General features: G+C 45.2%; 1 protein-coding gene across 9 annotated transcripts in view; it reads right to left on the bottom strand.

The window, feature by feature from the left end:
* TCF20 (transcription factor 20) overlaps positions 1-13,434 on the bottom strand; it is a 132,113-nt gene that overhangs the window by 32,410 nt on the left and 86,269 nt on the right. For 7 of the 9 annotated variants that reach the window (XR_011328796.1, XM_069807077.1, XM_069807073.1 and 4 more), the window contains one exon: positions 7,049-12,670. Coding sequence is in view for 7 of the 9 variants with exons in the window: in XM_069807077.1 (XP_069663178.1) it covers positions 7,049-12,634 (5,586 nt within the window). In the remaining 2 variants the exon portion in view is untranslated. Of the gene's footprint in view, positions 1-973; positions 1,271-7,048; positions 12,671-13,434 lie in introns of those variants that run through there. The other 2 variants (XR_011328795.1, XM_069807079.1) reach the window with 2 other exon arrangements.

The following is a 13,434-nucleotide window of genomic DNA, read 5'->3' as shown; positions in this document are numbered from 1 at the left end:
ATGCAGCAAACACAGTTCAGAGAGTAAGTGGTTTCAGATGGCTAACCTGGCACAAAGATCCCCCCACTCCAAGCTAGTTTTCTGATTGATTAGCTAGCTAAAAATCAATGCACTTCGCAAATGCACAGTTGGTAGATCTAGCACAAGAGAAACAGTGGGAGCAAGCAGCTTGCAAAGAGGATGAAGTAGGATCACTCCTCTTGACAGCAACTCACTCCCAGCATGGCTTAGGGATAACAAAGCACACCTATGCCAAAGGAGACATTCAGAATAAAGTGACGCCTTTAGGCTCATGGTGCTACACTACTCAAGTTTCTGGGGCTAGAAGCTATTTTGCTTTGTTTTCCCAGAGGTGGCTAACCTTCCACCAATATTCTCAGTTCATACTGATTCCTTAGCTTAGGCATTTGATTAGCCACACAGTCAGGAACCTTTTAAAAGCAATTACTTATAGAGTGTGGGAGCATTTTTGTTAGGCTTTGACTACCCCAATCTGAGAATATAAGTAGCTTAATTCCTAGTGATCCCTCTAGGCACCTTTCTTTACCCAATTTACCGCTAGGCTCCAGAATGGTAGAGGTAAACAAAAGAAAACGGTTCTATGAAAGCAACAGAGTAAACAAAATATTATAGATAGGCAATCCTTACTTCTTCTATGGTACAGATTTCCACAGATAAGATACTGTGGGAGATCAACTATAAGGAGTCTTAAGTGGTCAAGAAAAACTTCTCTGTGTCAAACCAGAAGTTGCTCACCATGAAATCTGGATAGTATGTGTAAACCTAACTCCAGTCCTACCAACTAACACAGGCACACTCAACATGAGCCAGAAGGCTGCCACTGCCCAACAGTAATCAAAAATTCAAATATCTGAGTATAAATTTGCGAAGAAGAGAGAGACATGCATTTAGGTTCCGAACTTCTATAAGCCCATATGTGGTTTTTAAGAACTTTCTCCGAAGTCAGTCTGACCTTCTGAACAGGCTTGTTAACAGTCCTAAAGCAGGTAGATTTCTCCTCTTCAGGTAAGTAGCAGGCTTTGAAAGATAATCCATGGAGAGTTGGACAGACAAAATTCCAGACTGGTGACAGAAAACCCAGAATCTCCTTCCATTATACGGTAGATCATGGGCAGATTTTACCCTTCACCGCTTGTTACTCTGAAGTTCTCCTGACTGAAACCCAAGATGATCCTTGTAATCAGAAGCAACATAGGAAACAGGTTCGAAGGACTTCTTTCCATGTATGAGGATTAAAATATTTCTCAAGCTGGGAACGAAGCAGAGATTGATGAGAAAAGCATTAAATTCTTTAGACCTTTTAAAAGAGATCTTTAAAAGGGGGATAAACTAGTTTTCCTTTCACAGAGTACTGTCAGCAGAAACAAGAGCTACATTTACCTTCAGCAAGGTCAATTCTAACAAGGGGAGGGGGAGAGAAGAAAACAAAACAAAAGCAAACCCAGAAGTAATACCTGTGCTAGGCCAGAGCCTCTTGTCTTGGAAAAAAAGGTGTTTTATAAAAAAATTCTAAGAAACAGCATACTACCTCCTAGTGAACAGCTTTTTAGAAAACAATAGTAGAACTATCTTCTCGGATTCTGCAACTCAACCTAACACAAAGAATGTTCTCTGCATTGTTCTGCTCTTCACTTACAGCCTCCTAAATTTAATACTGAGAATAAAGACCATCAGTTCTTTCGAACACTAAGTCTGCTGACAACTACCAAAGTGACTCCATAATTTTGCCAGTTTCAAAGGTAACCAAGATTTCATCTTGCATGAAAATGAGTTTCTCATGAACAGGAAAACAATGAGAAGATAAACAAGGTAGGGAACTGTTTCCTTAAAGGTATTTATAGCAAACTGCATGCAAGTGTTAGTTTTCCAAAACTATAAATGCAAAGAAATGGTTGACATGACTGTAAGAAGAGAGACCAAAAAATTTCCAAAGGAAGAATATGGATATATTTTCAAACCTGCTGCAGGAATACCTGCTCTAAGATTCTTAGCATCATAAGGCAAGTATCTTATCTCAAATCACTTGTAATCTGCTTTACCTAGTCCAAAACTGGGTGTCTGGCCACCTTCAATATTTGAAAACAAGCATTTTATAGGCAACAGAATCATCCAGCACTAGGCAGATGGCATTTTTTCAGTTCAAGATTTTGTTAGCCTTGGAACCAAGAATGTCTAACTGGAAGAAGGGCAGTTAGCACTCTTACTATGGTTTAACAATCAGCCTAACAGAGAAAGACAGACTACTTAGCAGGTAGCTCCATCTGCTGGGATATCTAATTTGAACCTCAAAATAAGGAGAAGGATTAAGCCATTCTGCATCTGAAGCAGCCGAATTAATCTGATTAACTATTCACATTCTCAGAACCCAGAAGCCTTCCAGAATGGCCAGAGTAAAAGGAACACCTTTTTGCCTGTGACAAGGGCAGATTCTAGCACTCTGGAAGCCAGCTGGATAAGAGGATACATTTACACCATTTTCTCTCTAGGGTGAAATCAGATTTTAAGGAAAAGCTCAAAGCTCAGGAGAATCACTTCACAGTTTGATAAACCTTTTTAAGATAATACCTCTCATCTCAAATTCTTCTAGAGCCTCTGGTGCAAGTCAATCTCTGAGCAATCTCACATATATTCTAAGCCTTCCTTGAGATGGACTATGGGGCTGTTCTAAAAAACCACTGCAGTAAGACACAGACATTTATTCATATAATATTCAATAATATTCATTAATTCATTAATATTCAATAATAGTCATATATAGCCTCCCACATTGTCTCTGCTACTCCTTCCTCCTCAGGGCGAGGACTCCTCACTCACTCTTCCCCTGTTCCAGCGTGGGGTCCCTCCCACGGGAGACAGTCCTCCACAAACTTCTCCAGCATGGGTCCTTCCCACAGGCTGCAGTCCTTCACAAATTGCTCCAGCATGGAACCTTTCCACAGGCTGCAGTCCTTCAGGCACAGGCTGCTCCAGTGCAGGCTTTCCCATGGAGTCATGGCCATCTTGGGGGGCATCCCCCTGCTCCTGCGTGGGCTCCTCCCCAGGCTGCAGGTGGGCATCTGCTCCCCTGCTCCCCTCCATGGGCTGCAGGGGCATCCCTTCCTCCGCCTCCTCCTCTGCTCCTCCTCCACCAACCTCAGTATCTGCAGAGGTGTTCATCTCACATTCCAATCCCACTACTCACTACAGGTTTCCCTTCTGAAATCTGTTCTCCCAAGGTGCTACCACCGTTGCTGAGGGGCTCAGCCTGGGCCAGAGGCGGGTCCAGCTTGGAGCCCGGGGAGCTTCGAGGAGCTTCTCACAGGAGCTGGCCCTGCGGCCCCTCACCCACTACCAAAACCTGGCCACACAAACCCAAAACAATGCTGCATAAGCAACATCAATAGAGCCAGATCTCTGAAGAAAATATTTCAACTCAATGGTACGGATACAGTCTAAATTTGGTGCGCATTTGCCCTTTGTGGGTATTACAAACAGTTTACATAGATTTTGAATTATGGCAGTATTTCATCTGCACAGAATGCATTACATGAATTATTCACTTCCAGGCTCATGACCCTTCATATGCCATAAACGAATGTCTTTCCTTACCCTAGACCAAATCTAAGACCTAGATTCCTGTATGCTTGTACACACATCCATCTACTCTCTCCTGCTACCAAGCAGCTTCATGGTTTGCACGTCTGCTTTTCCAGGACACTAACACTGATGAACTACATGTCGGAGGGAACAAAAAGAAAATGCACTTGCCAAGGAAGGGAGAGGTAAAGAAAGAGCATACACAATAAGCACAGAAAATCAGCTGTCTTGAGCCAGAAGGCTATCCTCAGGCAGCGGGGCAAAAGAGTCTAGTTCAACAGCCCTTCCGCTGCCTGGGGATGGCTTCTGTCAGGTACACCTCTGAATACCCTGGCTACCACCTTTGTGTTGCACATAACCATCTCCTAACTGAAGCGGGGAGGATATACTGCTTCCAGAGAAGAATACAGCACTACAATTTGCTACAATAGGATAAAAAGGTTAAGGAAAAAATAATCCTAGGAGAAAACCTATTCCATTATTTGTGACAGAGGTGAAAGAGAAAGATGGATTGCTCTGTGGACATAATGCAGAAGAGCCCAGCATTCAGCTAGGACACCTGTTACTGTGTTTGTTGTATAAGACATAACAAAACAAAGCACACACAGGAAAATGGTCCCTGTCCCTGAAAATTCAGTCTTATAACTAGATTAAAAATGGACCCAAACAGAACAGTGGAGAGCACTGAAAGGCTACATATTACTTCTCATACACAGAAAGTAAGCAGTATTTCTTACAGCCTTAAGTAGGAAGAATGAGGAAGAAATAGTTTTAAAATCAAACTAGGAGATTGTGAATCTGAGTGACAAGAAAATCAGAACAAGATGGCAGACAATGGATTAAGGATGATGTAAATTAAAAGCCACGTTTTGAAGTGAGAGCCTGAGAAGTCACCATGAATTCAGGAACATTTTTTAAGTTTGTGGCAGAAGAACATGGCTCTAGAGCAAAAAGGAAGCTCTACAAGACTCTGGAAAAAAGTGACCAGATTACCAAAAGATATATACCCAAAGGCATGGTATTGCAGGATAAAGGGGAAGCACAAGCAGAACTTCAGTGAACCCCCCACAAAAAGTTGGGAGTAATGAACAACAGCCCCTGCCAAAATAGTGGAAAGCAAGGAAGTAATCAAAAGAGGACACAGATGGGAGACAAAGGTGGAATAACACTTCAAGAGCAGCACAGCTGACAGTGACAAATGTAGCTGACAGGGAAAGGAAAATGAAGTACTGGATCTGAACCTTAGCTAGGAAGAGATCACCGTAAACACTGATTACAATTGTAGTAGAGCACAATCGAAGCTGCAGTGGAGGACAAGAGCCCCAGACAATGCACTCAAAGAATTTTGAGATGAAAAAAGGGAAAGGAAATTAAGAGGTAGTTGCAAGGCAAGAGAGGCCACAGGCATTTTGTACCCTTCTTTTTCAAAAAAAAAAAAAAAAAAAAAAAAAAAAAAGGGAAACACTTGTGTCTACAGGTACTATGAGCGAAAAGAAAAGCTAGGAGTTGAGCAAGTGATTAAAGGAAAGAGGTAGAGAGAAAGGACACAAGATTCAAGGGAGATAAGGAGATGTTCCTGTACAGTGCCATAAGGGCAGATTAAAGGGTTCGGAAGAGAAGAAAAAAAAAATAAATTCCATTTGTGACAAGGAGATGATCATAACGGTTGGAAGAAAGTGACAAAGGGTAGGCCAAAGTGTATTGTCAGAAAGTCATTAAGATCCCATGCAAAGAAAGAACTAGATGTCAAACAACATGCAAAACCCATATAAAAATGTTGTGGATAATGGGCCAGTAGTATTTGTCAAGCTTGATTAGAGCCTATCAGTGTAGCCCATTTCTGCCGGGCATACGCCCTCTGCAGGTACAGGAACACAAAAAGGATTGCTGGAGGACAACTCGACAACTTGCAGAGAAGGCATTTGCTATTGGGAGAACAAGGATCATAAATGAAAGACACACCCTGAAAACAGGAAAAAGGGAAAATCAGGCTGGAGCAATCCAAATTCAAAATACCAGTGAACTACAAGACATATGAAAGCACAGCCACATTGCAAGTAGAATCCAAACAGTGGTGGAGATCCTGAAAGAAACCTTGCAATTATCAGAGATAAGAAATTCAGCAGTTGCATCAGAACAAGCATGCAGGCACAGCTCAATGAAAACCAAATGAAATTTATTGACTTTGTTTAATGAGAGGCTAGAAACAAGAATGGAGGCCAAATCAAGTTAGGGCAAAGCAGCATGTAATTACTGTCAAAGAACAGCGAGTGAAAGTGCAGAACAAGCCAGGAATCAAACCTGAAGAGAAAAAGCTCATGGGGAGGAAACGAGCATGTTCTATGTAACAATACAGAGCAAAGAGAAGATAAAAACTGGATCCCCACACTGTTTAGAAAAGCAATAATCTGAAGACAACAGGAAAAAGTAGTCTAGTGCCTCTTCTTCCATGGTCCGGCCCAGGACAGAAGGCATAATGCAAAAGGTAACCATAAATAAAGGGATGCAGCATACTGATGATGGCAAAGCGAGCATCATACTGCGGTTTTAGTGTTGGCTTCTGTCTAAGAAAATCAAGAATAGCAGCTGTCTCCATCCACAACCAGGTGGTTGTAAATAGTTCTCCCTTTGTCCCTGCTTTAATTCTACGTATTTCTTCTCACTTGTATACTCACGCTTTGGAGAAAGTCAATTATCCGTATGATTTGTGGTATAATTCGTACTGAATTCATCAATACTAAAACCCACTCACGTTTCACTTAAAGCTTACAGACCTCTGCGTGATTCTACTCTATCCACCTTCTTTTGTAAGCACTGCAAATTCTCCTACAGTTGTGTAATAGGTATTACAGTCGCAGATTAACTTAGGTTGGAAGGGACCCCTGCTGAAAGCAGAGCCAACTTTGAAGCTAGATCCAACTTCAGAGGTAAAGTGGGTTGCTTAGGGCCTTGCCCTGTCACATTTGTGCATCTCCGAGAACAGATATTCTACAGCTTCTCTGTCATTCCCCCTCCCTCAATCCATTGTTTCACCACCCTCACCGAAATTTTTTTGCCTAATATTTAACTGGAATTTTCTTTGTTGCAATTTGTCTCTGCTGCCACTTGTCCTTTCACTGTATGACTCCGAGAAGAGCTCTAGAGAATATTAAATATCTAACAGGATAGAATAAGGAGAAAAAAAGATCATTGTAGTCATGAGAAAGCCTTTGGACATCCAGAACTTTTAGTAGGTAATGAGCACCCAGCTTTTGGATGCCTGAAAAATCTGTCTGATCAGGTGTGGCAGAGATCTAAACGAGGTCATCAAAAGGACATCACTAGAGATTTACTTAAGATGAAAGATGATCGCTTAAGACATGAGAGAGGAACAAGGAAAAATGGTATTCCAAATGGTATATATATTGCAAATGAAAACAAATAATTTTGTATAGCAATGTTAGGTACTCACCATCTCTCTTGCAATCTCCACAGCTTCCTGCAGCCCATAGAGCCTGCCACAGACCAGGTAGATCCCATTGGCCCAGAGAATACAACCCTCATGGACCCAAAATTCATTGCTGTCAAGAGGTAGTTCAGGAATTTGTAACTCCAGCTCAGTGCCACCTTCTGAAGTGGGCATAGAGGGTTTTGAGTCCAAAGGAGTCTTTTCACCACCACTGCCACCATCAGTGGTTGCTTTTTTACAAGAAGCTCCCCTTGAAAGTGACCTAGAGGCTCCACTACAGTCCTCAGAGCGGTGCCGCCTCTTAAAGCGGGGATGAGCAGCTAGGCTTCTTTGTTCCTTCTGTTGTTGCTGTTCCTCCTCCTCTTCTGTATCCGTCTTGGAACCATTAGAAGCACTTTTGTGCCGTACCTTGACCTTGCTCTGCATTTCTGTGGCCCTCTTTGGAGGTGGGTTCTTGGGCAAGGTAGCTGCATAATCCTGGGGGTAGAAAGGACCAAAGAGGTCACCCATGTTACGATAGCTGGCCCATTTGCCACACAGGCAGCAAACCAGATGCCCTAAGACAGAAGACTCTGTTACTACAGGGCCCTGCAGCATGAAAGTTGAGGTGGGCAGCACTTTGCTCTCCGCATTGCTAGGAGGGGGTGTTGAAGACCTTTGCCCTTTCCGACCCCTCACCAATTTGTTCTGCTCCTCTTCCTCCGCATTAATGATTGTGCACACAGCGCCTAATTCACACTTGTTTACCACATGAATATAAGGGAAAAAGGACTTATTCTTGGAGTCAGTTTTATCTACAGGCTGGGTAGCATATTTAAGCTTGATCTCTGGTTCTTGAGGCTCCACAATTGGAGCAGCCCGTCTAGGCTTCCGCTTCCGTGGCTGTGCTGCAGGTTTTCGCCTCTCCCTCCTTTGCCTCTTCGGCTTTGGCTCACCACCACCTACCCCTTCTGAAGACTGGGAAGGTACTGGTGGGGGTGGCGGTGGTGGTGGCAGTTGCTGCTGCTGCTTCTTCTGCTTGTTCACGCTCCCAATTGGCCTCCCCTTTTTCTTTCCAGAGGGAAAATATCCCTTTGGAGGGAAACCATCTGGCTTGGGTGAAATGTTTGTCACATCTCCATCTTTTTCCTCAGACTTTGGGTTTGGTTCAGAAGTAAACACACTAGAAGAGGAAATTGTTTTTGGGTCGGAAAAGGTCAGAGTTCCAGCTCCGCTTACAGATCCATCAGACCTTCCCTGACCACCTGACTTCTGAGAAGGTAGCGGTACTGCACTGGATCCTGCTCCTTCTTTACCAACACTGGCAGTTTCAGGGACCTCTTTCTTGGTTTTATCATCCTCACTGCTTTGCCACTCTTCTGAAGATCTTGGAAGAGTTATTTCACCAGTTGTATCCTGGCTTGCTGTCCCCACTTGATCTGACATCTCTGCTTTTCTCTTTTCAGTCTCTGGTCCATGTCCAGCCACATTTCCTCCTTCAGATCCACTCTTAAGAGACAGGATGTCATCAAGAGTGACAGTATCTGCACCAGTTTCAGCACTGTTGGTAGAAACACTTCTCCTAATATTGGGAGATGTAATTTTTTGAACAATAGCTTCCAGTTTTAATCCTCGCCCCTTTCTGGGGGGCAATATTTTGGTCTTAGCCGGGCTTGTGAGGGAAACAGCAGGGCAATTCCTATTGTCAGGACTTGGCAGGTCCTTGAAGGAATCTCCCTTTGCAACTGACTTGCCAACATCTTGGCTTTGAGATGAATGGGCATAGGAGTTGTAGGTTTTATCAGCTCCTTCTTTTGCTGAAGTCATCAGTCGCCCTTTATCTTCACTGCCACTGTTCTTCATATCCTGTGGCTGTCTTTTGGTAGGGATAGGCGAGATGAAAGAACGGACTCTCCTCCTCATAATTAATGGATTTTGAGGAGACTGGTCTTCCTGGCCAGGGAGCCTGAGCATGGCATTACTAGGCTTGGGCAAATCTGTAGATTCCTCTCGTCGATGCCCATCGCTTTCTTGAGGGCAAAATCTTTTTTGGTTGGCTGCTCCAAGAGGGCCACTGCTTTTGGCAGGAGAAGTTTGCCGAGACAGGTCCCATCCAGATTCATGATGCTGCAACTTCTGGTTGCCGTGTTTCAGTTCAGTGCATTTGCTCTGAGTACTGTCACTCCCCATAACACAGCGCCCAGCTTCCTGGCTTCCAGTATCATGATAAGAGCCACCTTGAAGGTACATCATTCCATCCTTATCATTTTTTAAGGGACTCCTTACTCTTTCCAGAAATTGCTGTTGTCTTGGGCTCTTCCTTGCTCCCTCCTGCCTGTGCTGAGCTGCAGCAATCACACCTTGAGCCGCGCTGCTTGCCCAATCTTTGTATTCTTCTTGCTGTTGTTGGTATATCTGTCTCTTGTAATGATACTGGGAATTTAAACTCTGGTTAGGGTCACCAAAAGCATGAGGCCTAGCATTTGTGTGATATGCTGAAGCCAAAGATGGGCCTTCTGAATTCTGAGGGTAAGCAGAATGCAAGGAACCCCTGTTAACTCTTTCAGATAGTGTCATGTGTGGGTTCATGTGATGCAGATCTGTCCCTGGGCCTCTGCTTCTGCCTGGTGACATTTTCAGCTTATCAGCAAGATCCTGAAATTGAGAAGGTGATTTACCCCTGCTGCTTCCAGTTCTGCCAGGTGCTCGTCTCATCTGCATTGATCTGCTGTCCTGCTGGGGAATGTAGTCTGGAGCAGCATCGGAGACTGCAGCTCCAGGGCTAGCATTGCCTCGGAAAGATTCATGCTTGATGCCAGCAGGATGACAATGGTCTCCTGTTTTTTTATTATTGAGACTAGCTGAGCTCTTCGATTGTTCAAAATCTTCTTCTTTTATTTGCCCACTGTGAGCTTTCATCTTTGTTTCCATGGATACTAAACCACCAGGGAGTATTACTGACTGGCTCAAGCCAGGGGCAAGACGTTCACTCCTTCCACTTCTGGCCTCAGGACCCATGTGCCCCATTGGGTGAGGGCCAGGATCTCTGACAAGTTGCCTTAATGGAGATATGTCACAGATCACTGATCTCCTCTCTGAGAGCGCTCCCCCTTCATGGGCAGAAGACTGAGACTCCACATCAAACTTTCTAGCAATAGGGTAATCAGCTAGATTTATCTGCTTCATGTCAGGAGCTGTGCTGCTAGACTTCCTGTCCCAGGGACCCCAGTGAGGGCCTTCCAGGAGAGACCCCATACTTTTATTTAAGAGGCCTCTGTTGGTCAATTCATTTGTTTGACTGATTAAGATATTGGGCCTCATGGCTCCCTCCAAACTCCCAGCCATCCCAGAATGCTCCTGTGCATTCCTAGAATACCTTCTGTCTGGATGGTGGTGGTACCCCTGTAAGACCTCCTGTAGGAGGCTAGGAAACTTCTCATTCCTGCCTTTGCGCTCACTGTGCCCTGGAAAATCCCCTTTTTCTTGACCAGAAGGATACTGTGGAAAGCCACCAATATTTCTCTGTATACCAGCTGCTATATTATCCTTGTAACTGTATCTTAAACTGCCAGGAGATTTGGAAGGTTCTGTTCTTGCAGGAAAATTTGGCCCAACAACTGCATGACCAGGCTGGCTGTTCCCCTCTCCATTATGGTTAGTGTTATCTCCACTTTTGCTCCCTTTACCTCCTCCTTGAGTTTCTGGCTGCGTCCCTGCATGCCCAGCTTCTTTTGCTCCACTAGCACTAGCTGGTGCCTGAGTGGCTGTGGAAGCATCATCTTGTGTAGGTTTATCTTGTCCACCTGACTTTTCTACTCTTCCTGTCATGGCTTCCCGGGAGACAATCACCCCAACTGCCTTTTCATTCACTTTTGGGGCATTTTCCACAGCCACTACAGCTTCCTTCCCATCAGGGGAGGCCACATCTTCCCTAGCTGCAGGGCTGCTGCTGAGTTTTGATGGCTCATTCTGAGAGCCTTGTGCTGGTGAGGAGTTGGATCTCTCTAAGTTACCCCCTTTGTAAGTGGTGTCTGAGCTGGTGCTCTGGCCGCTCAGCTGTCTCACCCTTTCCCCATGATCCTCTGAACTACTGGAACAGCCACCATCAAGGGACTCTGCCAGGGGAGACTTGAGTTGCTCCTCCGCCTGGGAGGAGCCTTCTGAGTTGGTGCAGCTGTCGGCCTTCTTTGAAGAGGATGACCTTTTGGAACTTTTTTTCTGAGGTGCCAAGGCATCTGAGAGCAACATGTGTTGGACTGTGTTGGGCAGATTGGCCACTTGAGAACTTAGAGCACTCAGGCTGCTCAGCCCTGGATCTGTGAGCCTTTTCTCCTGCAGTCCTTCCAGCCCAAACCCCTTGAATCCCCCTGCATGAGCATTGGGGCTTGGCATCATAGATGGTGTAGGACTAAGCTGAGGCATCATCTGCAGGATTCGGTTTCTAGAACCCATGGACATGTTGCCTTGCCCACACTGGAGATTTTCTCCACCTGGCATGAGTGGAGAAGGGGTAGAGCTGCAGCTTGGAGACTGAACCACAGATGCAGCAGGAGATGGATTAGAGATTGGACTGAAGTTTTGGTGGAACTGCATCGGTGACCTTACAGGAACTTCAGTCTGGCTGTACTGTCCCACTTGACTTTGAAGAGAGAGCTTGGTGGCAGCATTTGAATACTGCATTACATGCTGAGGTGGGTGCTGTTGCTGCTGCCCCTGCTGCCCACTTTGGGGCAGCTTAGACTGCTCAAAACTTTTCATCGGTTGAGTCTGAAAGCTGTAGTTTGACTGGGTCCCATATGCCTGTGCATTGGAACCCACAGCATGGCCTTCATACTGCGACCCAGAATTCACGCTGTAGCTTCCATCATAATTTTGTCCTGACTGGCCAAAACGCTGTGGGGAAGGAAAAGAGGAGGAGGAGGATGACGAAGGTGGCTGATAGTGTTGGCTGAACTGACCCACTCGTAACTGGTACCCAGAAGCAGAGGAAGGCAGGGTGGATGGCCGCTGCATTGGCTGCAAGTGTGAGGTGCTAGAAGCAGACTGGCTGGAAGCCTGGGGTAAAGGCTGATGAGATTGATAGATCTGCTGTCTCAGCTGCTGCACCTGCTGCTGCTGGCTAGAAGCCTGCTGCTGATACTGGGCACTCCCTGGAGAAAAAGGACCAGTATAATCCTGTTGATAGTGGGATACACCCCCAAGGGTCGAGTGCTGTGTTTGAAACTGGCCCACATGTCCCTCACTCCCATACTGACTCCCAAAGCTACTCCCCTGAGGGGGCCCATAGCTCTGTACTGGTCCAGAAGGCCTGCGCTGAGGTGGCTGCTGCCCTCCTGACGCCACTGGATCTTTGTTGGCAGCCATATAGTAAAACTCTCCTGCTTCTTTTCTGAAACCTTGGTAGCTCTGATGGCCAGAGCTCTCACCAGGCATTGCTGTAGAGGCTCCTGCTGCTCCACGACGTCCACTGCCAGCACCTCCTCCAAAGCTCTGGAACATCTGGGCCTGCTGGCGGGGGCTGAACTCTTCCAGTCGGGATGAACTGTGCACTTCCTGCGGGTAGCTCTGCTGGTTTCCGTGGTAACTACTTTGCTCCCGAAAGGACTGCATGCTGTTCAGCAGCAGAGCGGCAGCTCGAAAGCCCTCCTAAATGGGGAGAAAAAGAAAGAGGAAAAAAAAGGTATAACATCCACATCTCCCAGTCACACCAATACCGCTGCTCAATTTCACTGTTTTAGTAGCAATTAAAATCTGGTATTTGTCTCCTACTTTCTGGTACATCAATCTGTATTCCCTCTCCTTGCAACTTTCCAACCTTTTAAGTACTGCAAGTAAAAGGAATCACTCACATTCAAGAAAATACAAGTCAGTAGCCTACTACCAGCTGGAGTGTATTTTCAGCATTAACATTTCCCCTGCTTATGTGTCCCTGAAGAAACAAACTTCCAACAGTATTTTGCAAAACAATCCTCACCCTCCAGCTATTATCTATGGCTATTACTGGGAGTAATAAAATATTTTGCTACCATGTTTAAAGATGCAACAACAAGAACCCTGCAACCCTCTCAAACCACACTTGGATCTACTGTAGGAATGATAATCCAAGGCCCATGTTTCACTCTGGGAAAGATCTCCATCAGAAAACACTCAAGACAATTGACCAAAGCTCAAACCAAGATACTCCAATGAAAAGGATGTACAGGAACCTGTGAAAGAACTGGCACAGGGATGCTCAAAGACATCTGCTCCATGCTTTGCTCCTGACGACTCCAATGACACTTTTAGGTGACAACAAACCCAGTAAGACAAAACATGGTATTTTTTTTCCCTACCTGCTTTGTTTTAAAGGATGGAAAGTCAAAACAAGTCCACTCTATTTGAGCAAAAGGGTCTACAACTTGCTCCCTTAG

The sequence above is a fragment of the Haliaeetus albicilla genome, chromosome 19, assembly GCF_947461875.1.
Source record: "Haliaeetus albicilla chromosome 19, bHalAlb1.1, whole genome shotgun sequence".
NCBI classification, from domain to species: Eukaryota; Metazoa; Chordata; class Aves; order Accipitriformes; family Accipitridae; genus Haliaeetus; species Haliaeetus albicilla.
This window is presented reverse-complemented; position numbering and strand designations above follow the sequence as displayed.